Genomic DNA, 25398 nt, shown 5'->3' with positions numbered 1-25398 from the left:
ACTGTGTGAAACGATTTCCCGCTCTAGAAACGAGATTTCATTATCAGCATGACACACCCTTCTCGCCTTCCGGTGCAGGTAAGAGTGTGGAGATGAGTGAAACCATGAAAGAGGTGGAAAGATGGAAAGGGGGAGGGGGTTAATAATTGTTTTAATGCTTTAATAACGACAAAGATGGCAACATCTGATTGCCATCAGTTGGAGAGAAGAGTAAGGTTAACAGCAGCTTTTTTCAAAGAGAGCGAGAGAAAGACAGAGAGAGAAGCTGGGAAAAAGAAAGCATCTGTCAGTAACTGATAAGATTTACCTTTATCTGCATGCCACACCTAAGGCAACGCCGCAGTTGCTTGATATGTTCTGCTTTAGTTCATTATGGCAGGTGAAACTCTCTCCGGTGTATGAAAGAGAGTGTTGTTTATGTCAGTTGGAGCTCTCTCACAGACTGAATTAGTCAAATAAATCAAAAAGAGAACAGAGAGAGGGTTTGTCACAATACTACCGGACCACAGGCACACAAAGGATCACGCTGTTTGATCTACTTTTCATCAAGCTTCATGGGGATGTGCTGATATTTTCTGCACTCCATTCTAAATGGAGATTGTATTTTGCCACTCAGCTTAATTATATGGTGGAATTTAATATGTTTATGCAGATGCATGAGATGAGAGATCCTAACATTTGCAGATTCGTAGATGCAGTGCATTAAATATCTTATTAGGCCTTGCCTTATTGATGTCCTACTAAATATTGTGAGACACATTGCTGAACAATCTGACCTGTTTTTCTATTGGGATCTAAAGTTAACCAATCAGGATCATATCTTGGTTGGTTTCCAGCATATTGGAAGGGCCATATCCAATACAGAAAGTCCATATAGTTCAGCTCCCGGCACAATATGAGAATCTGATTTTGTAATATTACAGACTACATTTTCTCATTTCGAGCTACCAGTGGATACATCCAATCACTCTGGAACATGCAGACACTTCCATACAATACCAACTGCTTTATTTATGGCTCTAAGTAGTTGACACGCAGCAATATGCCCTTTCCTGATTACAATAATAACTCAGTGCCGACTTTCCCATTTTGAGTCATATTGCAATCTCCTTATTATAGGGAGGACGGAGGGAATGGGTAGACGAATAGGATATCAAACAAGCAGAAACACGGAGTGTATTACCACTTGTCCCTCCTGTCTGAATACAAAGGCTGTGCCTCATGTGCTATCGCAAAGAAAACAGCTTAGCGGTGCGGGGCATTTGTTTTCCATTCAGCTAGGAAGGCACTTTGTCTTGCCAATCGTTACCTGTCTGGGAATCAGTTCCTCCATTAAGGCCAGAGCTGCTGTCTGGGGCTAAATTGCAATTAGTGGCGCGGCGAGTGAGTCTGGCACCGGTTAACTTGGGATATTGGAGTGCAGGGGCCCCGTAATCAGCCTTCGGTCATGTAGAACAATGCATAAAATTAAATTGACATTAATGAATAATTGTGTAATGGGAATGGAGGGGGCGAGCTAATTGCATGTTACAGCGAGTGTAATGCCCAGATAACCTTGTGTCTAATGCTAACTCTGGAGCGGCCTCTCTCGCATGCCGGGAAGTCATTAGAGAGGAGGAGAGGAGATAATGCTGGAGTGTGGAAGGCCAACAATCGAGCTTGAGTATCTTTCAGCGTGTGTGTGTGTGTGTGTGTGTGTGTGTGTGTGTGTGTGTGTGTGTGTGTGTGTGTGTGTGTGTGTGTGTGTGTGTGAGAGAGAGAGAGAGAGAGAGAGAGAGAGAGAAGCAAGCTGAAATCATTTGTATACAGTGCGAGTAGAATTAAAGGTCAGTTTGCAGAGCTAAGTGCTGGTGAGCCAAGCAACAGCTGATTAGGTGAAGAACTTTAAGGAGGAACAGAAAAATAGACATAAACAACTATGCTAACTGTCTATGACTGAAACATACTTATACCAAATATGAAACATTGAAAATAAAGACCTTAATATGTTATATCATATAATAAACTATATCACAGCTCTGTTATCTCTAATATGATTAGTCAAAAGGTCTTGATTCATTTCTTATAACTGTATCTCTGACATTAGTTCCAGCTGTAATTTAAATGCTAGAATTATATTTGTGCATTAGTCATTCAATAATGTTAGCATTTCCACTGTAACAGCTAGTTCACAGGACGTTGTATGGCAGATGATTTTTGGGGGGGTAATCAGCACAATTTATAGTTGGTATCAAATTATTTTATATTTTGTAGTCGTATTATAGTTTATAGTTGATTAACAAGACCAACTTGTTTTATAGATGTTCCATAAATTTAAATGTAACTATAAACAGTTAAAGCTTGACTTTCATTCATTAACAAAGTAAAATGTGTATTCATTAGCAACTCATTGCGGTGTGTGTGTGTGTGTATATATATATATATATATATATATATATATATATATATATATATATATATATATATATATATAGTATGACATGTCATGTTATTTTACGTTCATATAATAAATAATCAAAAAACATACATAATAAATTACCTCCTGTAGTAGACTGTCTTTGCAGTCTTCATTCTAATTTAAAACTTTCAACAATGTAAAGTATCAGATTTTCATATGCAGCATCTGTATCAAAGCACTAAACCCATCAATATACAAAGGTAATTTTGTGTTTCCACAAGCTTCATGTTTAATGTAATTATGCATATCCACACGTGTACCATATAGTGAAACATTACGCGGTAACATAGTAACAGTAAGCAAATTAAACATCTCAAACATGCACAAACTCAAGTACACCACTCTTCTTGAAGCCAATCAGAAAAAAGTAATTGAACTCAAGAGCAATCCTCGTAAAGTAGACAGGCTCCTAAATTAGAGCTCCAGGTTATTATTTGGCCCTGTGAATATTTTAGTTCAATTACATCCTCTGCCAAATTTTACACCAGCCATTTTATTATGATCACCCATCGTGATACACAGCTTGTGTTTGTTGTTTGTCTTCTTCTCCCACTCTGTTTCTATAGTAATACAACAAACTCATAGTCACTAGCACATGATTCTGCAGGCTGATTCAACCAATAATAATATGATACTTCCATTAAATTAAGTTTGAAATAAAACTGTCTTATATTGCAAGCATATGTAGAGAAACATCAGGTGACGTACTTTCACTGGAGGTGTTGATATTTATGTCTAGACGCAACAGAGTGTTGTGGCTAAATGATTGAAGACATCAAAAGAAAAGAAAACATAAGCTATCAACATAAAAATTAAAAAAGTGTTTATTTTACCTTCATGCATGTCAGTTCATCACCACAGATTGTATAGCTTGCTAGCTTCATTGGCTGCACGAGAATGCCAATTTATTATTTATCAACAATAACCCAATTGGTCCAAATAACTAGCTATTTAGTTAACATTAGCAGAAAGGATGTGTCTCTGGCCCATATAATTAAAAATGGCTAAAAGAAATGCTTAAAATTGTAAGGACAGTAATGTTAAATGTGATTTGAATGTTTTCAATTATTTTTAATATTGAATGTGGAAAACAAAGAGACAAGGAGGAAACATGATACTGCTCAAAAACCAGCTGAATTAGCTGATGAGAGATGTGTGCAGGAATATTTGAATCAGCATGCTGCTGAATATCTCCAGCCTGGTGGTACACTTGAGCAGAACTAAACACTAAACTAAAACTGGTGTCAGCAGTGAGAATCAGGATTGTTCAACTCTACTATACAGTGTACAAACCCAATAGAATTGACTAAATACAACAGATGGTGTTGACCGAGACACCATGCACTTGTGAACGTACAGTTTTGATAAAAGTAGAATAGAGCCTTCTGATTGTTAAGGTTGCGTTAGCTTTTTCCAATTTATTGTCCCACTTTACACTGCCGGCTGAGAAATTATGGACTGTAGATATTTGAAGGTCACCAATTATTCAAATTTTGAACTAAAGATTGTGTGACAACAATACCACCATTAATTTGATGTAAAAAATAAAAAGAGGAAACTGGATTTAGGTTCTCTAAAGCTCTCAGGTGTGTTTAGATCAGTTGGCAGGCACACGTGTACCAAAATAAAGAAGGAATAATGTACTCCTTATTGACTTTTGCGGAACAAACTCACCGCTTGCTGCACTGCACACACCACCTGAGGTGTGATCTGACTGATGGTACAATTCACTTTTTTGAACCGATTGTTTGGCATGCACAGATTTTTCAGAATCAGGAAAACACAGCTATGTGGAAACAAAATAAATTCCAGAGCAAAGTGTCATACTAATCTGCATAACTTACTGCACTTATAGAAGCTAACTATCTGGCCATATGTTACATTACATTAACTACCTTTTACATTAGTCAGTTGGGGATTTGGCTAACAGTGGAACAGTGAAGCTTTTACTTGCCTGACTGGATAGCTAATACATTTATGAGTCCACTTTTAGATCAAAGAAAAAAGACTCCTCCTTCATTCTTAAGGAAAATGTTATATATAGCACCCTGGTTGTTTGTGTTGGTTTGAAGTTTTTGGGAGATCAAATCTAAGTACTGCTACTTTAGAATTTTTCAATCATTAGGCATCAAAACAACCTTTAAAGGACCCGTGTTTATTTTGTAACTGACTGGCTTCACACTGACTTACTGAGCATCAACCATTTTTTATGACTCATTGGAAGAAATTAGGAAGGCTTTTTCTATCCATTAGCTACCTAAATCCATGAGCTACTTAAATCACACCATCTCGGTTCTGATTCTGTAGACGAATGGTGAAAAATGCAAGAAACTACTTTGACCTCTTGATCTGATTAGCGTTGACATGTCCACCTGCAAATGTCCTTTCACAGAGACGGCCGTTTTGACGTTCTGCTACCTGTAAAGCTGTCTCTTTGAGCAGAGTGTTTTTTGATATATCCTCCTCTATTAGTATAGTCTTGTAAGTGCTGAACAAAGCACTCAACAAATATGAGGAATGTAGCTCTCTCAAACCAGCGCACAGCTTGAGGTCAGTGGGCCATTGCAAAAGCCTGGTAACCCCGGCAATTACAGACCCACTGACCAGAGTGGGTTCGTTTGAGCGACTTACTCGTGTACATTAACCAGAATGAATTAGTTGCTCATTAGGGCTGGCTGTAGGTGAAACTCTAGGACCAGTCTTGAAATAATTAGGTAGACAAATGAATCATGCCAGGGCCATGCTTGCACCTGCTCCAACTTTAAAGCCATGGTTGCCATTTATTTCATCACAAGTGCTTGCTTCAAGCTTAGATCAACAGCAATCACATTTTCTCTTCCTTTTCCAATTAAAATAGCACGTTTCATGCAATGAAACAGTAAAAAAGAAAATATCAATAAATAATAGTAATCATTTAGAAAAAATATATATTTTTAATGTAACATTGTGAAGTTTGTTACCAGGATTATGTTTCAATTGCAATAATTAAAAATGTGTGAATATTTCTTTTCACTGTAAAAATTTTCTCATGTTTCTCTTATCTGGTGAAACCACATTTGCGGTCTCACAGTCTGATTGATTTACATTTACAGCATTTAGCAGACCCTCTTACATTTTTATCTCATTTTATACAACTGAGGGTTAAGGGCCTTGCTCAGGGGCCCAGCAGTGGCAGCCTGGTGGACATGGGAATCAAACTCACAGCCTTCCGATTGGTAGTCCAGTACCTTAACCACAAGGCTAACAAATCCCCAGATGTGGATCAGATTTTCGGTATGTCCAGCTGTGTAATAAGGCAATTTACAGCCACAAGTGAATGATTTGTACAATGCAAAGTATCTAAAATTTAGGTACAAGTAAAAATTTTAAATCAAAATGTAGGTAAAAACATGAATGTTTGCAGATTTTCTTATTTTTTATATGGTTCTTTAGAAGGTTATAGGTTATATAAACGTTTCAGAACACACCTTCTTAATCACACCAGTGAATTTGGAAATAATCCCAAAATTACTCTATTATTATAGAGGATAACATTATGTAATGTAAAATTGTCTAAAAACATAACAGTAAACAGTAAAAAAATTTACTGCTTTTCCTTGTTCACTGGATAGAAAATGCATGCTTTTTGTTGTGCAATTCTATACTGGTGTATAAGACTTCCATATAACAGAATACAGACCACTGTTTAATCCTTCCTCAGTGCCAACCTTCAGCAATTAAATTTTTTTTAAAAAAAGGAAGAAGTGATTTTATCACTCTTGGACTGGAGTCTTGCATATGTTATGGGCCCAGTAACCTATTGTGAAAGTCATATGGGAGAGGAGAGGCTTAACTGTGTCCCGACGGCCTGGTTTAAGTTGTTAAGCTTCAGCTGTTTGGTGTTCTCAGTGTAAATGACTGTATGAAATCAGTGTGCTGCTCTGAGAGTGTGGATTACAGCCAGTGAGGATGGTGGGAGAAGTAGATGGGGTAAAGTTTTGATAGGAGTTTTAACATAAGGGCCTCTGGCTTTAGTGATTTGGAAAGCTAAATTAGAGTGGATGATACAGATGCTCAGATAAGGTTAGGATTTCTGTAAGCTTGATAGATGCAGACTTCCAGTGGAGGAACAAAATGACATACAACAAAACGATGATAGCAAGAACATGACGGGGCTCCAAATGCCAATCAGAATCCCCTCAGCCTATTCAAAGTGCTTGCTCAGTCGAATGTCTTTATGATATTCCTTCAGAGTTATCGGTCAGCTGCATCAAACGGTCATGCAGCAGTGTGGCGATCGACTGCCTGCTGAGTCCCTCAATCCGTCACAGCAGGAAAGTGTAGAGCTATTTGTGTTTTCCAAGTGCCTCTCTATCTTTCCTTCTCTCATCCTCTTCTCTTCTGTGCCACTTGGCTGGATGCTGAAAATACCACCCTGACCTATTAGAGAGGCACTTGAAATGAGAAATTGATCCATGATTGGGACTTTTGTAGTTGCCATTTGCTTATCAAAACACATTTTTAGAGACTTCCTCTATCTATTATCTTACTAAATAAAAGAGAGAGAAGAGGGAGAAGTAAAATGTGTATTTTTTAGTTCTTTCACACAGGTTTATTCAGTTGTTTGAAATGAATTCATACGTACAACTTTTAACTTTTTTCATTCCTGTCCATTTTTTCACGTTCAGCAGTGAGATCCATCCTTGCAGCTTGAACCAATCTGGTCATTTTACACTGATCTCTCTCTTACCACTCTGTGTAAATTTTAGAGACTGTTGCTTGAGAAAAACCCAAGAAATCAGCAGTTTCTGAGATACAGCCCATGACTCACACTTTCTTTGTTTTTGTTTTTTGTTTGGTAGAGGACCATACATGTGCGGCTCTCGAAGGCATTCAATCATTGATACCGAGGTGTCGAGGTCATGGTATAATCCTTATTCTGCCTATTTGTTCTCCTTGGCCACTACTAATTATTCAGCGACTGTGGGTCTTGATGAACATGTTTATGCAGCGATGCCTAAAGTTAAAGAGACACTTGCAAACTATCTCTCCACTTCATCGGCTGCATGGAGAAAGTCTGTGCTTCCATTGAAGCCGTCTCAGGCCACAACAGCCCTTGTAGGCAAAACCTACATGGCTGCAGGTCAAGCCGGTGTGGTGCTGCACACAATTTATTTTTTTTTGCAGGCATACCAGTCTGACCTGCTAAAGGAGCTTGATTGCAATGAGTGGCTCACCAATGAGGTCTTAACTCCAAAGTCAAAGATATAGCTCACCATGCCACAAAGCAGATAGCCCATGCCATCAACCATAGCATGGCTTCATTGTGTGCCACAGAGAGGCAATCTGATTGTGGTTACTTGTGTAACCTGGTTCCCTGAGAACACTTAGGGCATCCTCTTGCACTTCCTTCAGACAAGTAAAAGCTGGAGTAAAGTGACATAGATGCCCTTTTATGGTCTTGCTGACATGCTCCACTTTGTCACATGACCTAACTGAGCCGATAAATAGGCGTGATTTCACACAGCGCTTCAGACACAAAGAAGTGTCAGCCATGACAATGTCTCACTCCTTTCTCAGCATAGCAGGTTACACACATACATAAAAGTCAGTAGGGAGAGTAATTTTTTTTATTCTGTTTGTTGTTACAAATAAAATCCTAATAGCCTAAAGATGAAATCTGCGTGTTCTGGATACCCAGGATAGAGATTTGTCCACCTCTGTTCACAAAAAAAAAAAATGTTTTATCAATAGAACTGTTCATGGCTGGTTATTTTCAAATGGCACTTTCAAAATGTAAAACAAACTTTTGCATTGTTTTAAAGAAAACAGTGGCATTTAGGCATGACAAAATATTCCCTCATATCACACAGGACCCATCATTTAATGACATATGAAATGAGAAACCAAATTAGGCCTCTTGGTTGGAAGTCATTTAAGCTCTGCAGATGTGCACGTAAAAGATCCGAGAAAGAAAAGCGCCAAAGTCGAGCCCCAAGGTGTTCATAAGCTGAGCTAGAAAACTTTGCAGACTCGCTGCGCATATTGACGCTCCAGGGTGTGCGGGCTTACCTGTCTAAAAGGAAGCATTAGTGAATAATTCGGTTGCATTTTTCATTTTGCACGCGGCGCTGAACAAACAGGAATCTGTGATTAACAGTTTTAATTAGGATCCTAACGTGACAAACTCCGACTGCCTTGCGACACGCTGCAGACGAATAAATCATGGTGCAGAGTTTGTTGAGTTGCCTGGGCCTGTGGCAGAGTTGAGAGAGTGTATCACACCTACACCTCACTACTTTTTCACTTACTTGTGCTTCATTTATACTAGTTATACTGTTCCCTTTCATGCATTACATTTTCTTTTTCATTAATTTATTCAATTACGCTGGAACTCTGTCTCTCTTTCCCAATCTACCCCCCTCTTCTTCATCCATCCTGCTGCTCTTCCTGCATATGTTGAGACATATGGCCTGTTGTTTTTGTTCTGCGTGTGCTCTTTACGATGCTTGCCATTTGCTCCTTGTGCCAAGTTAGGTGTCAGTACTGCTAGCAGGTTGCTAACATTATGAATCTCTCTTTAGCCACAGATATACAATGCCTTACATAAGTATTTGCCACCTGTGATATTGTTACCTTTTTTATTCTATGATAGCCTGAATGAATTTATTTCCCATTAGATATATATAATATATATGTACATTCATTCATTCATATGATAGGTTGATTGGCATCTCTGGAATATTGTCCGTAGTGTGCGAGTGTGTTAGTGAATGAGAGAGTGTGTGTGTGCCCTGTGATGGGTTGGCACTTCATCCAGGGTGTATTCTGCCTTGATGCCCGATGACGCCTGAGATAGGCACAGGCTCCCCGTGACCCGAGGTAGTTCGGATAAAGCGGTAGAAAATGAATGAATGAATGAATATATATATATATATATATATATATATATATATATATATATATATATATATATATATATATATATATATATATATACAGTATATATATAAATATATATTATTGGCACAAAATAATTTTTATTTTGACCAATGTGTAGTTTAAAAAGCAGAAATGTAATAGTTGCATATGTATTCACATCATGGTTTAATACTTGGTATTAAATACTTTTGTCTGCAATTACATTTTGAGGACTTGCCTTGATAGCTTTGAACATCTGGATCCTTATATTTTTGCCCATTTTCTGTGTACTTAATTTATCTCTGTTATGTAGAGACTTGCTTTCAAATCTTGCTACACATGACATCAACTGGGACATTCAAACACATTCAGGTTCATATTTTTGCCCCACAGCAGCATGGTTTTGACTTTATTCACAGGATTTTCCTCTTTAAAGGTGAACCTCTCCCACAGTCTCAAGTTTCATAAAGACTGGAACAGGTTTTCTTCCAGTATTGCATTGTGTTTGGCTTCATCTATTTTACTAATAAACCTGCAATCTCGCAGTCTCTGCTGAAGAAAAGTAGCCCCACAACATGTTGCTACAACCAACATGATGGTTCACCACCATGAGCAGTTTCAATGTTTTTTTATCTCCCTTTTACAAATCCAGAGTCTACAATATGAATTCATATATATATATATATATATATATATATATATATATATATATATATATATATATATATATATATATATATAATAGAAATTATGGTTTTCTTCGTACCACTTCACCATAAATCCCAGCTTTGGTTGTCTTGTGAACAGATTCTCCTGTCTGAGCTCTTGATCTCTCCGACATCTTCAGAGTACCCATAGACAATTTGTTACTTATGAGTAAAGCCCTCTTTACTAAGTCCCTGAATTTTGGAGGATTGGCCTCCTTTAGGCATCATTGTGGTCATGCATTATTCTTTTCCTGTTTTAATGATGATGTGTGGGCTTTTCATATATTTTGGGTTTTTTTTGGGTTTTTGTTTTTTGTTTTAATAGATAGATAGATGGATACAACTTTATTGGCATTGCATAGTACAGGTACACAGCAACAAAATGCAGTTTGGCATCTACCAGAAGTGCAAAGAGTAGCAATTGTGATTGAATATAAAGCTATAGCAGTGCAGAGATGTGTGGACCAAACTCTGAAAAATTATTTGGAAAACTTTATGGAGAAGATGTTTTTACTGAGCTCACATGATACATTGATACATGATACAAGTGATCTCCATTAAATTAAATACAGTATGTGGCATCCTAACAAATTTAGGGATATCATAATGATGAGAGAAAATTTGATGCAATGTTTGTTTTTTTATTTATAATTTTATAATCCCCTCTAATATTAGGGTTTTATTTTGTATAGATTCATGACATATTCCCTACAGAGATCTATTTCAGTTCCATTTTGTAACACTAGAAAATGTGGAAAAAATCTTCTGCAAGGCACTATAAGTTAGACGGGTAATTTTTTGTATCTGAGCTGGATTTGGTTGTCAACTCTTCTTGGATCTGAAAAAAAAAAAAAACATCAGTAAAAGTGTGTGCAGAAGAATGAAGACAGAACCAGAGCCAATGGAGCCTGTGTTCTTCATCTGCTCTGTTCTAGCCATGGGGTTTGAAATCAGAAAATCAAAAAGTTGCAATCATGGCTACTGTAATATGTTGGTGAAGTTCTAGCAGGAGGTAGACTACAGAAGATGGACTTGCGAGAAGTGTGCTATGGTTAGTGACTGAGTGTTGAAGGAACTCAGACGGCGCTATTGTGTGGTCAGAGTTTGGGCTGGTATTTCTGAGCCTTTTAGAAGCGCTCTCTCCTCCTACAGGGCATTATGCGATCTCTGAAGTGGCCAGGGTGGTTTCTCCCCGCAGAGAAATGGAAAGAAAAGGGGATTTATCTGGAATGCCTTCATTCGACACCCCCCACCCCCACCCCCCCTCTGTCTTTGAATAACGCTTCAGTGACTCGTCGTGCTGACGAATATATATATATAAAATAGAGGGAAGGCCGCAGAGCTCGCTTGATGTTCGAATAAATAAGTTTGACATTTTGAATGGCTCGAAGAGGGTAAACATGTTCCCCAAAGGCGCAGGCATCAGGACGGCATCTCTGTTTGATGTTTCTGCCTTTAACACATGCATTCTCGGCCCTTGGCCCACTGTTGATTAATTCTAACAAAGGCAGGACTAATGAATAGTTGTTTTAATAGTTGGCATCAACTTTGCTTTCACTTGTCATGCTCTCTTAGTGATTGTAAAATGAGCCAGACACAAGGCAGAAAAGACTTCCACCTGCTCTACCACACACAAACACACCCTCCTCACTGTAATCCATCTCCACTTTCAGAACCAGATGGAAATACATGAGGACACTAACAGCAAAAGTGTCTTAGCATTGCAAAGATTATTAAAGCTACAAGAGACGTGCTCACCTTCCTCCATTAACCTTCACTTAGGCTCACAACACCTATTCATTGAGTGGAGAGGATTGAATAGATTAATAGATTGGGCCTGTATCAACTGACTGATGTTTACGTTGATAGAACTCAATTTTAAGGCTGTGATTTCCAGCACATGAATAGCGCTTTTGAACAGCAGTGGATGTTGCTTTTGGAATGCATCAAGGTTTTAAAGGAATAAAAGGGACAGAAAGGTCTTTTAGTGGAATTTTTGGGTAATTTTTCTGTAACACTAGAATTAAGCAAATTACCTTGTCATTCTGTCTGGGACTTTGATAGCAGCATAATATTTTCCATTAAAAAAAAAGACAAAGTAAAAACCCTTTGAAAAGGGAGCTCACGAGTTGTCTGAATAAAGACATTTTTCCTTAGTGAATGTTAAAGATATTGTGAGGGGTCTTTTAATGAAACCCTCCACTCATAGGCATAATGGCCTATTTATACAGACTAGATCTCAAGGATGTTTCTCTACCACTTCACTGCATGATGTTTTCAATTCTTCAGGACCTCATGTACGTACACGCTCTCTCTAAAGTGTTGTGGGCCTCCATCCTAATAACCGTACTTTTGATCTGATGTACTTTGTTTTTAGACTCAATCGGTAATTACAAACACAGCACAGAAAAGAAAGAAAATTTTAAAACAAATTTTTTTACATTGCTTAACTTCATTCCTTACAGTGGATATAGTTATAGAATATTCCCTTTCATTGCACCACTAAGTCTTTAGACCGTAAATAGGTGGTCTAACCTCAGGTCACTTTCAACTTTCCTTCACAATGAGGCTTTAAAGCTGTGAAGAGAGCCGTATTAGCAATTGTATAAGGCTGCAATCAGGATGGAGGGAGTGATTGAAGAACAATATGTAATCAGGCCACTGTGGATTCTTGTGAACCTGAGTGGTGTGATTCTATGCTACTCTTATGATCAGTGAGAAAATGAGTTTGTTAAGCTTGTGATTGTGCTGCTGTTTGGAGGTGGACGGATAGCCACTCAGTGTAAGGGGCTGCTCTCAACTTTATGGAAATTACTAAACATCTCCGAGGCCTTCTCCTTGTTGACCTGTTGGCTTGTGCTTTTCCCATCCTGTCCTGAGAGACTGAGAGAGAGATCAGTGTAAGTGATCAAGCCGCTTTGGGCAGGAGAACCATGTGGAAGGGCAGAGGGACACTTTGGGAGAGGATAAAATGCATTCTTGGGTTAAAACAGGGTGAATCCATTAACCAAATTCCATCAAAAGATGGAAATCAATTTGTTGAGTGGTGCTGTGGGACGATGCTTCAGTATGCAGAAATGGACAGCTGACAGCTTCCCGGAACATATAAAATGTTAAAAGGTGGTGAAGAAAGCCTTTTTATTTTGGGAAAACTAAATGTTTTCACTTAACCAATATGATCAACTATTTACTATAACTCAAGGCTATACATTTTTAAATGCAGTCCCTTGCTGTTCCAGTCATTTTAGAGGGAAGCAAGCAAATTATTCCTTGTTACTTTTCCCTCCCTTTTGTCTTTCCTCTAAAACCGGGGGAAAAAAAAAATAAGCTCCTTCCATTTGGCTTATTTTGACAAAATGAATCACATGCTTTAAAGTGAGCAATAATTTTGCTGATTGAAACACATGCAAGTCAAGTGGAAGAGTCACTAATGGCCAACAACCTGGATTAAATTAAACACAGGAAAAGAGGATTTAACTTTTGATGATATGCATCATAAGTATTTTAATTACAGAGCTTGGTCTTTTCCACCGTTATTAATTGTCCAAAACATAATGATTTATCATGGTCTTATGGTCTTGGAAAATGATTATTAATTTTCTGGATGAATTTACCTGTGGGTGTGTACATGACTGTTCTTGGCAGAAGAGCGGAAAAGAGAGAGAAGAGAGAGAGGAGAGAGAGAGAGAGAGAGAGAGAGAGAGAGAGAGAGAGAAAGTGGGGGTGAATCCTAAGACATCCCTCAGGACACAACTCATTTTTACTTTAATCAACTCACACTTAAAAGAGCTGATTATGAATGCTGAAGCTCTTTAGGGAAATTTAGCGAAATAAAAATAATGTACCCCTTAACATTACTTGCTTTGTTATTTATTAATGTGATTGCTCAACTGTGTTGTTTGTGGAAAAATACATTTTGTGTAAAAAAAAAAAAAAAAATACTGTTCACTGTGTTGTTATTTGCATAGACTTCACTTAAGTAGACTTGTTAGTGTAGATGTTAATTTGACTTACTGTATATTCAGTACATGTAACTGCAGTATTACACAAGGGAATCATCTAGTGTTGTGCTATTAATAATTACTTGTTTAAATGCCTGGATAAAAGATAGAAAACTAAGCTATTGCAGTTTTTCTGTCATTATAAGGTACTCTGTAAAATCCACTGGAGGTTTGGGGCTATGATGCAGTTCTCCTAATTAGCCTTTTAATATTAATGACGGCTGTAATGCAAGAACAGTATTATTTAGCAACATTAAAGGTGATCTGAGTCAAATTTATCTACATACTGAGTACCACATGCATACAGAGAAATGTGGAATCTGATTATTGATCTTGTATGTTGCTGAATTAAAGTGAAAATAAATTTCCTATTTAATAGCACTATAGAAACTATATTTCCATGTTCTAATGCCTGTAATCAGGCTCTAAAGGCATTTTGATATTAGGCGATCAGTTCACTAAGGTTAAATAGGTAGGTTTCCAAGCACTGGGTAGTGTTGCTGCTTCAATTGTTTCATGGTTTCTGGTATAATCCTGAGCTTAGTGTGGTGATTGTATGGCAATTCCCACGTTCTCAGTCGTACTTGTACTTCTAACTTTAACTTGCCTATTGTTATGAATGAGTGTGTGAGTGTTTGGGATACTTGTCCATCACTGGGCTCCGTGTCCAATTAGCATGTGTCCCTACTTGCGTCAATCATTCTCAGGATAGATAACCCTGAATAGAATAAAGCCTTACCCCAGATGAATGAAAGAATGCTAAACTGTCACTGTCAGTATGTTGACTAAACTGGATGTTATGAGTTTTCTAAGTTCATTTAATGAACTACAGTCAACATGATTTGGAGCATTTCAGATTCCTGTAGTGTCTAATACTAACCAACAGCTACAGAATATACCTAGTTACAAGCGATTATCATAGTTCACCTGATACTAACCGGTTATAGAATAACAAGCTTAGACACATCTGTGTAGGTAAACATAGCCTTGTTGGCTACTACACACATTCAATAAAATTATTGTTTTTTTATCTTTCTTTTGGTTAAGGGCTTCTTTGCATACCATATTATTAATAAATAAAGTACATAAATGGGTTTAGCTGTGCAAATGTCAAATGCTGTAAATGTACATGTAACTTTCATTTAAGGAAGAAGTTAAGCAGAAACACTGGATTTGAATTTAGATATTAGGCTTATAATGATTGGGATGTGTTTGAAGTGGCATGATTTTGCCCTTGGAATATGTGACAACCGTTTTTAATGATGAAATGGAAATACAAAAATGCATTCAAAGCACATGAAAAGGCCAGGGGCAAGCTGCACCAGCTGATCGAAAGTCAGGGTATAAAATTGGTTTCAAACCACATGTTGAGAGTACTATGTTTAAATCAAGTACAATGTAGATTTGTGAGTCCAGAGATCAAAACGTTGCAGAGATCAAACACTGTCAGACGTAAACACAAAATACAATGTCCAGGATTTTAATAAATTGAGATTCACAGGAAGTGGTTAATGCCTTTATAACTTCAGATTCTAGCCCTGGATATATGAACAGGATTGTGCTTGAGAATAAAGTACTTGTGATTTATAAACAAATATGTGCTTGTTCTGTTTCGCTGCTTGGGGTCTCATGCAACAAATTTAACATCAAATCATAAATCATGAAAAATATCTAACTCCTGTAAACCAAATCTGCACTTGAACATGATAAACAACTGTGCAATATTACATTTATGGTAAACTTTTAAAGTATTTTGTGTGGTATACCATCATGGCAATATCTCAATTTGATGACACATGAATATCCATGTTTAATATCCACATGGGGGGCACAGTGGCTTAGTGGTTAGCACGTTCGCCTCACACCTCCGGGGTTGGGGGTGCGATTTCCACCTCTGCCTTGTGTGTGCGGAGTTTGCATGTTCTCCCCGTGCCTCATGGGTTTCCTCCGGGTACTCCGGTTTCCTCCCCCGGTCCAAAGACATGCATGGTAGGTTGATTGGCATCTCTGGAAAATTGTCCGTACTGTGTGATTGCGTGAGTGAATGAGTGTGTGTGTCCTGCGATGGGTTGGCACTCCATCCAGGGTGTATCCTGCCTTGATGCCCGATGACGCCTGAGATAGGCACAGGCTCCCCATGACCCGAGAAGTTCGGATAAACGGTAGAAAATGAATGAATGAATGAATGAATATCCACATGAAGTAATCTTCCTAACACAACCCTCTAACAAAGAGAACAAATTGGAGTTCTAGGTGTAATTTTTCCATATTTTTTATTTTTTTGCAGTATTTACGAGAAACTTGCAACTGCTGGGGGGGCAGATGTGGATTTTAGGTCGTAACAGCTATAGCTATATTGTAACTGTCATTCTGTATAACTGTTTAGTTGGAAAGTTAAACATGGTGGATAATTAGGTTCAACATACAGTAGACTTTGATAGAACTTTCAGTCGGCGCAAGTGGTTGCAGGTTGTTAAATAGCTATTTGTCTCACTTGTTATCACTTGTTATCCAATCAGGTCTAAATGTCATTCATCATCTGAGTTTGAGACTAAGATTCTTGGCGAATATGAGAAATTTCAGATTGAGGGTTTCTGCAAAAAACATTCAGGAAAATAGACAGTAAAACAGTTTGTGTGTGGGCAGCTGGTGCACTGACCAAAGGCAACCTACGCCTACAACATTCACACACACACACACACACACACACACACACACACACACACACACACACACACGCACACACTCCTTGCATCTCATCTCACTGTTAGCAGCCTGTTATTTTTTAACCACAGCTGAAGGTTGTGTAACAGCCCTGCACTCTTGATAAGCTCAGTTGGTGCCAAACATCCCTCATTGACACGTATTAATTAATTTTGCATCTGATGGATCTGTCCTGTGCCATTTGTTGCGAGGGCATTCCTTTTTAATTAAAAAAGCCCCACGCTTACATCTGTGACTGATATGAGTTTCGCATCGACCTTGAGTGAGAGCATCGTACTCCTGTCCAGTACATGAATGTTTCTTTCGTTCGTTCGTTCGTTCTTTCTTTCTTTCTTTCTTTCTTTCTTTCTTTCTTTCTTTCTTTCTTTCTTTCTTTCTTTCTTTCTTTCTTTCTTTCTTTCTTTCTTTCTTTCTTTCTTTCTTTCAACGTATTGAGGTTTAGTTCTTGGGTCAGTTGATTATCACGAACCAATTTCTGTTTAGTGTCTACTTACAGCTATGCACTTTGCTTTTGCACTCAGCCACTAAGTGCTAATAATACTTAGAGAGTATAATTACCATGTGAAACCCACCACTCCTAGCATTTCCTTTTGTAAATGTGACACACTCAAACAATTCGCCTATTGATCACATCTCCTGCTTTCCAGGCTTAACATAACCGTTCCTCTTTTATTGCTGTATTAATGATCAGACAGACAGCAGTGAATTTTCAAGGCGCCTGACCGCTTTGTGATTGATCACGAGAGATATTGCCATGCCCAGGACAAAGGGTCTCCCGGCTTTCATTATCTGAATTGAGTAACTTATCCGATTACGGGGGTTCACTCGATTGCTGAGCACTATCTGTCGTTAATTTAAAAGGCAGGGGAACAGCAGTGGAGTTTGCAATACGCCTTTCGCCTCCTGTCTCTGCTGCAGGCTGACATTTGGTGGATATGTGCTGAGCAGATTTGTTTGGGGTGGATCTGTTGACCCGGATTGGGTTCGATGTGTGTTGAAAATGAAAGTGAGAGAATGAAAGTCCCTGATGCAGCACATGCACAAAGCTAGAGGCAGATGAATAGATGGACTCGGTGTAGCCAATGAAGACAGGTGGCAATAATCCTGCTAAGAGACAGATGTGAAAGCACTCATACAAAACCAATTTCGGTCACACCCCCATTTGTCAAAAGCTCATCAGAGTGAGGGACGAGAACGCCGAGGCCACATGGCCTCTGGATTGCTCTGTTCCTGATTGCCTTGTCATGATGCGCTTATCCACCTGGGATTGACACAACAGACACAATCACACACTAAGCTGAAATATTATAACATGACCACTGTTATTATACTGGCACAAACTCTGAACTCCCAGCGTTTCCCTTTAGCCTGTGGCTTACTCTTAAAGGAAAAACTGCACAAATTCTTTATCACCGTTCATTATCAGGGAAATAAAATCACCACCTGCTAGACTTCCACAAATGTTTAATTCTAAAAGGTTATTGCCGTTCAAATATCTTCAGGAAGCTAAAGCACATGACGTCTACTTGTGCAGCTCATGCTAAAGTGCCTCCACTTATCTCCTCCAGACCTCTCGGTGTGTTTACCTCCTTCTCTCCTACTGTGACAGACCTAGAGTAAAGAGGACGGAGCGATGGATGAACAGACTGAGGGAAGGAGGCCTTAATGAAAGAGTAGATTTCAGCCAGCCTGCTGGTTCTCATCAATCAGCCTGCGCTCTTTGGAAGCGTAATCCGAGGGAGGGGGGCGAAAGGCATCAGGCTTTTAATCTCTATTAGTTAATGGACTCTTCTCTCGGGCAACAGGAACTTTAGCCTGCCCGTCTGCAAACACAGCACAACATAAAAAGCCAAGCCACCGTGTCTCATTCTTACCAAACGTTCCGAATAGCAGGCTAAATAAATGCTCTCGGATTAGTCATTGGGCTGTAAAACCTCCCCTTTTCTTATAAACATTGTATTCTTGCAGGATATATTTAACTCAATTAGCTTTTATGTGCAATTTCTAGGACATTTTTTTCACATCACCAAAAGGAGGAGGTCAGTGTGTGTAGAGTGGCATTGCAAGGCGTGCCCTGTTAAATTAATTTTATGGCTGTTTTATTTTTGAGCACAGTTTTTCAGATGTGTTTTACAGAAAGGTTCCAAGCTATTTTGCAGGGTATTTCTGAAGGGCTTGGGTGTTAATGAAATGCTACAAACACCCCCTCATTCCTGGGAGACTTTGGAGTTGCACGGAGCCACATCCATTCGATTAAATTATAAATTAAGTTGATTAACGAACCGTGGCTCATTATGGGAGGCAATTGCTCAGAACTGTCTTTGGAGAAAAAAAAAGCAAAAAACAAAAAAGAAAGCATAGAAAATAAAAAACACATCATGGTGGGATCACTTGACTGAGAAGATCTGGAGGACGTTGGGTAAAGGGAGAAACATTGAACCCAGTCCCACCCTTTCCCAGAATAGTGCCTTCAGTGATTTTTTATTTTTTTTTCATCTTCAGTCATGATTAGTGTGAATCTGGATCTTTCCCGGAAACACTGGGCATGAGCGAACTCATATTCACACCTTGGGGCAATTTAACATGGACACCTAACGACCATGGGTTGGTTAAACAAAGCCAGAGAATGTAAAAGAAACACAAATGGACACAGGGAGAGCATACAGTAACTTCAGCTCAGGTTTGAACCAGGGACCCTGGAGCTGTGAGGTAACAAAGCTACCTAATGCAACCCCGTGGCCACCCTGACTGCATTGTCAAATGCTTTATCATAGGAGAAATAATCTGCTCTACCTCATACTACTTCTTTGTTCAGTTTTAATGGTTTCATTTTCCTTTCTTTCATAAAACCTCTCTCTTAATCAATGTCTCTCTCCCTAAAAATAAAACATGCATTCTTCAGGCTTTTTCTATGGTCATGTCAGACTATGCTAATGCTATGCTTACAGCAGCATCTGTTAGACCTCCCACACCAACGCAGCCACATTTATGCAAAACAGGATTTTGATTTTTTTTTTCTCCTTCCAAATTTCTTGCTAAAGCACATCATCCTTCTGTACCGTCCTCTACAAGTGGCTGTTTCCCATGAATGTCATTTGGGCTCCACTTGTTAAAGATAAACTTGTAGATTTAATCAGCAGTTGTGGGATTCACAGAGAAAAACATTACATTCTTGTAATTTCTCCAACTCTCCTAATCTTTCTGAGGCCTTCTTGTGGACAGTTTGGGTCTAAGTGTGTATTTAAAAAAGTTGCATGTGTGCACCAGAAAATATGTCTGTGAATACATTCCGATAACTATATATATAAATAAATCATAACGCATGTGTGCCTTGGTCATCATACTGTATAATAAGTATATCTAGAAAACAAATAGTCACAAAGAGTTACAAAACCCCAAAAAACAAAACTAGAAAATGTATTTGGGCTAACCAAATGCTCATTAATAATGATTGCACTGGTGTACACAGTGTCCTACTTCTTGGATCTTGGGGTTTAAATAATCCCAACAGACCTCTTGCCAGCATATTGATTGATTGGAGAAGCCCCTAAAGGTCATATTCATAAAACATTAGGGAGTGATAAACACATCCCTGTCTGCAATTGTATTAGCCACTAGTTCACACATTGCAGCAGTTGGTAGATGGTGTTTTCCTTGTATGGTTACTTATCACTAGATTTTTAAAGTTTGAACGCATTAAGTTCTACTTTGTTTATTTATTTATTTATTTATTAAAAAAAAAAATTACAGAAAATGGTTTTTGTTGGAATCTTTTTTTTTAATCATTCATGATATGATTTCACAAACATGTTGAAAAAATGTAATGGGGTCATGCATCTGAAGCTGATTTACGCATTAGCTAATGTTTAAGCATTGCTAATTAAGAGATGTAATTTAATGTTATTTATAGTTGTTTTGAATGGATCATATATCACACAAACAGTGCTATTAATTGGGGTCTCTGAGCTCTCCATGTACCTCATGTGATGTGATGTGCCTTCACTTAATCATGATATATTTTTCATCTTATTAGTAGCTCTTACCTTCTTTGAGCGTAAAGTGTTATACTTTATGTTGTAGTTAGTTTTGGAATCTTTTCTCTGGTCATATTTTGCTTTGATGCACTAAACAAGTTCACCTAGAGCCACTTTACTAATCTCTTCGCTGTAACGTCTTTGACTCACTTGACAAAATACGCTTTCATGGGATCTTCTTTATTGAAGCACTTTTTTTTTTTCAATATTCCAAACACAAGTTCAAGGCTGCTTTCGTTTTCAGCTAACAAGAAAAATAAGTAAAAAATAAAAACAACTCTTTTTCTTCCTCCTTCTTGTCTCAATAATGTAGCTGCTTTCCTAAGAGTCTAACAAGATAATTAGATTTCCTGGGTATATGGGGTGACCCTCTTTGTGATGCTTTTAACCCTAGTGGAGTCGCCTTGGCCTCCGTAGGGCCGTCATTTTATAAATATAAATATAAATATAAATATAACCGATACGCCGGGGCCTGTTGATGGACTGGAGAGAGAAAGCTAACAGTAGTGCTTCCATTCAGCACATGGCTATTAAAAAAACTTTTAACCAGTCCTGTTATCTCTCCCCTGATTATTTAAGACTTGGAGACTGACCTCCTCTTCACATCCTTATCTTTTTTCTCCCTGCTCTTCTCTTCCTTTAGCGTCTTCCGTCAGAAGACATAGCGACATTGTTCGACAACACGTCCGTCCTCCAGAGCTTTTACCTTGGGAGTCGAGCCCATTATCTAGTGAGATGGAAAAGTATGTTACTTTTAACAAAGCAATATCTCTTGTGCTTGTATCTGTTCTGCGAGGAGACAAAGGCGGAAATTGGTCCGGTAAACTCAAAGACGTACACGATTGTGCCGTTTTATTTATATATTTAGTTAGTTAGTTTGGTTGGTTTTGCTTTTATTTTGGAAGAACAAAAGACACTCATTAAGTAACCCAGCTGTGCAAAATACAAAAAAAAAAAAAACTGATTATTTTTGACTAAACTGCATTTACAAAGGGCTGAACTCTACGACCAGCATTAGTCATATTATACCCCGGACATGATTGACACTAATGTTGGCCCCATATGTTACTGCAACTGACTGTTCTAACCTCTGATGATGCATTATGGGAGAAAAAAACTGTGTGCTCCACTGGCACAACTCCTTCTCTTTTCTTTTCAAGATACTAAAGCCACTGATCTTTGACCCCTGGTCCATAAGAGTCCATAAAGAGGACAAAAGGGGCCAATGTGTATCTAATTACTGCACGATAAGTATCAAGCTCCATCTGTTTTTAAAATGTGTTTTCTTTGGCTAGATGAATTCTCATAGGGCCACGTAGCACACTCAGAGAGGATTCCTGAGGAATATGTACGCCTCAAGAAAAAAAAGCCCTTGAACAACCATGCATTTAAGAAAGCCAATAAAGACAAGTCTACACAAGCAGAAAACCTATAAGTACTCCAGCCTAGGGAATGAACTGTGATACGGAGGGATTGAATTCATGCTTGCTTTTAGAATTCCAGTAGAGTGGGGAGATGGAAATCACCAAAATCAAAACTCTAGATAATAGGGATTAGTGAGCGTAACAGTCCAAAGAGCCCCTATATCCTTTTAAGCGGCCCCACTGCCAGTGTGTAAATATTTTCTTGAAATGTACCCAAAACACTGAGTCCATTGAAATCGGCGGTTTGGAGTTGTCATTAAATCTCGCGTACTCGACAAACTTAATCCGTTTACCTATGCAGCACTTAAAACAGGACGTGCCATGCTCATGAGAGGCTATTCTTAGGTGAACTCTCATCCACTAGCCCATCTCCTGGCTTCCTGAATGAATAAACACCAATGTTGGCCCTCAGAAGTATCCCACAAGGGACGTGGGAGGGGAAACCCTGATGTACAGAGTATTTAGTGTCTGCACTGAAATGAAGGGAGCTTGTTTGGATGAGGACCGAGGGATGGGGGGTTGGTGTGGATAAACACAGTGCTGAGGAACCAATCACAGACAGAGAACACCATTCAGGAAGTAAGAGTGGCATTTGGGGACACGGCTGGAGCCCAGGGACCATGCACTACCCCTGACAGCTTATCTGTTGTTTTGGCTCATTTATGTTTGCTCTGTTTTGATGTGTGGATTTCTGAGAACTACTGTGTGGACACACAGAAACCTTCATGAGTACATATCCAAACACATGTGGCACTAGTGTGGGGAGGTTTGTGGTAATTGTATTAAATCAAGCCAATTGTAGATGTGTTTTAAACGTTAAAGAGCTTCAGGTTTTAACAACAAGGCCTTAGAACTGGAAGGAATGTTTTTGCAGCTTTTGCAACCATTACAGTAAAGTCACACAAACAAGAATAAGAGTAAGCATTTAATTTACATTTGAAACTTAAGCATTTGACTTTATTATTTTTCACATATTTTTCTTATTTCTTCTCTCTTTTTTATAAACAATCATTTTCACATGAGAGTTTTATACAGTTCATTATGTTGACATTATTCCTATACATCACATGTTTGCTTGAGGATCCATCGAGTAGCTGCATGGATCTGGTTTATGTGAGAAACTGTTGCCTTTATCTTAGTATCCCAGTGAGCTGACCTGGTGTTCTTTAACTTTTAAATTATCATAATTAACTTTAAACATGAAGAAATAGGTATGATCCTTAAAATTACAAACAAGAGACTGTCCATGTGGCTGCTGGTAATACTTTGCACATTGTAGACATGTGCTCTAGTCCAAGACTAGGTTTTTTGCAGAGAAAATTACACCTATTTAGTGTGTGTGTGTGTGTGTGTGTGTGTGTGTGTGTGTGTGTGTGTGTGTGTGTGTGTGTGTGTGTGTGTGTGTGTGTGTGTGTGTTTGTGTGTGTGTGTGCTATTTTGCTTTAAAAGAAATTGAAGGAAATCGTCCATAAGAACGTGTCCTGTGTGTTCACTGAAAATTAGTAAGTTTCACTGTGAAAAATAAAAGCAAGCAAAAGTTAAGTGTTTTAGTTGGGTCCTATCAGCCTTTTTCTCTCTCTCTCTGGCTGAAGAGCAAAGCCTGACAGCGGTCTGAGTAATGAAGACAGATGTGGCCTGCTATCAGGAAGCCACTTACTGCGGTTTGATGTAACCTTAAACATCGTGGATGGCTTGATGGCGGTCGCCACAAAGAATCTAATTAATGAATAGTGTTTCTAAAGAGGGCGATGCACTGTGCATGTGTACATGAAGCCAAGGCGCTAATTAAAAGACGTTCAGATATCATTCCACGACTACTGAGGCTGCATTTTATACTTTCTATTTAGCCACAGGTCTGAACTGCTTCCATCCAAAGAAAAATGCACACTACGCTGCTAATCTCTAAGCATTTTTCTTTAAAATCATTGCATTTTAATGCAAGTCTGAACCACAAAGTGTAATATAAACTATGAGCCACATTTCTGTCTACACATTTAAATAATCTCTTCTTCCTTTTTTTTGCATTAAACTGTTCCCCTGTAAGTTGAGACAGATATATCAAAAACAAAATGCCTTAGGGGGATGACTGATAAAGAACATAGTCAGCCTATCCACCCTCCCACAACACACACACACACACACACACACACACACACACACACACACACACACACACATATATATATATACTACAAACACACCTACAGACCTACCTAACCTGCCCTGCTTTTATAATCCCCTCTGGTGCTAGAGCTGATGTTAAGTGGAGACCTGTATGTGTTGTAACAACAGAGCGCTCTACGCCTGAAGGGAGAACGGGAGAGGGAGTAAAAGAGAGAGAGTCGTTTAAAGAACAGGTGTGAAGCTGTTCTCATCAGAGGAGTTGTTGGACTTCACAAAGGGGCCTTTGTTCATTTTTTTTTCTTCTAAAAAGCCCTAATGAATTGGCCTAAGAAGGAAACAAAATGTATATGTTTGAAACTCAGGTTAGAGATGCAACGTCTGTCCAGGACTTTTTGTTAGAACAGCTTAAAACTTAAAACTTCTTCTTGCCATCAAAATTTATAGGAACGTTAAAGAAATGAAAGCAGTTTCAGTGAATGTTGTATGATAAGACATTTATTAGCAAATAATATTAAAAATGTAACCCAGTTATTTTATATTTGGAATACATGCCATGCTAGTCTATTTATTCTGAGCTGTATATTAAGTTTGATTGGTACAAAAAGCTGTGGAAGTTTAGTCATAAGTGAGACTATTAACCCTCTCTGTTCTCACTCTGTCTTTTCCTCAGTACCAGCAGCAGAGAGTTGCCCCATGGCACATCATGATATCTCAGTGGCATGTGTGGACTGTGCTGGTGGTGACAATGTTTCTGGTGGCCCTGGTTCCCTACACTGTGTACCGCATGCTGACAGCTTTCGATAACCCTCCGCCACATACTTTCTTCAACATGGCTGCCATCTGCTTTGGCATCCTCTCTGAAATCCTGCTGCTCAGGTGAGTTTTGATTCGTAGCCATTAGTTTTGAATAAATATATAAACTATAATCTATAGTCAAAACAAATAGAGCAACATACATGAAGCTAGAGCCGTGAATATTCACGCTATTCATGTTGCTGTGATACGGGTGCAAAATGTGCAAATGTG

The 25398-nt window shown here is 38.5% G+C and overlaps 1 protein-coding gene across 5 annotated transcripts in view; it reads left to right on the top strand.

Annotated features, from left to right (window-relative positions):
• The window catches only part of LOC113642838, a 127809-nt gene that overhangs the window by 70920 nt on the left and 31491 nt on the right, over positions 1-25398 (top strand). For all 5 annotated transcript variants that reach the window (XM_027146527.2, XM_047813770.1, XM_047813767.1 and 2 more), the window contains one exon: positions 25043-25248. In XM_027146527.2, the coding sequence (XP_027002328.2) occupies positions 25043-25248 (206 nt within the window). The remainder of the gene's footprint in view (positions 1-25042; positions 25249-25398) is intronic.

This window comes from Tachysurus fulvidraco, chromosome 5, assembly GCF_022655615.1.
Source record: "Tachysurus fulvidraco isolate hzauxx_2018 chromosome 5, HZAU_PFXX_2.0, whole genome shotgun sequence".
Taxonomy (NCBI): domain Eukaryota; kingdom Metazoa; phylum Chordata; class Actinopteri; order Siluriformes; family Bagridae; genus Tachysurus; species Tachysurus fulvidraco.
The sequence above is the reverse complement of the archived record's forward strand: the minus strand, read 5'-3'. Positions and strand labels throughout refer to the sequence as shown.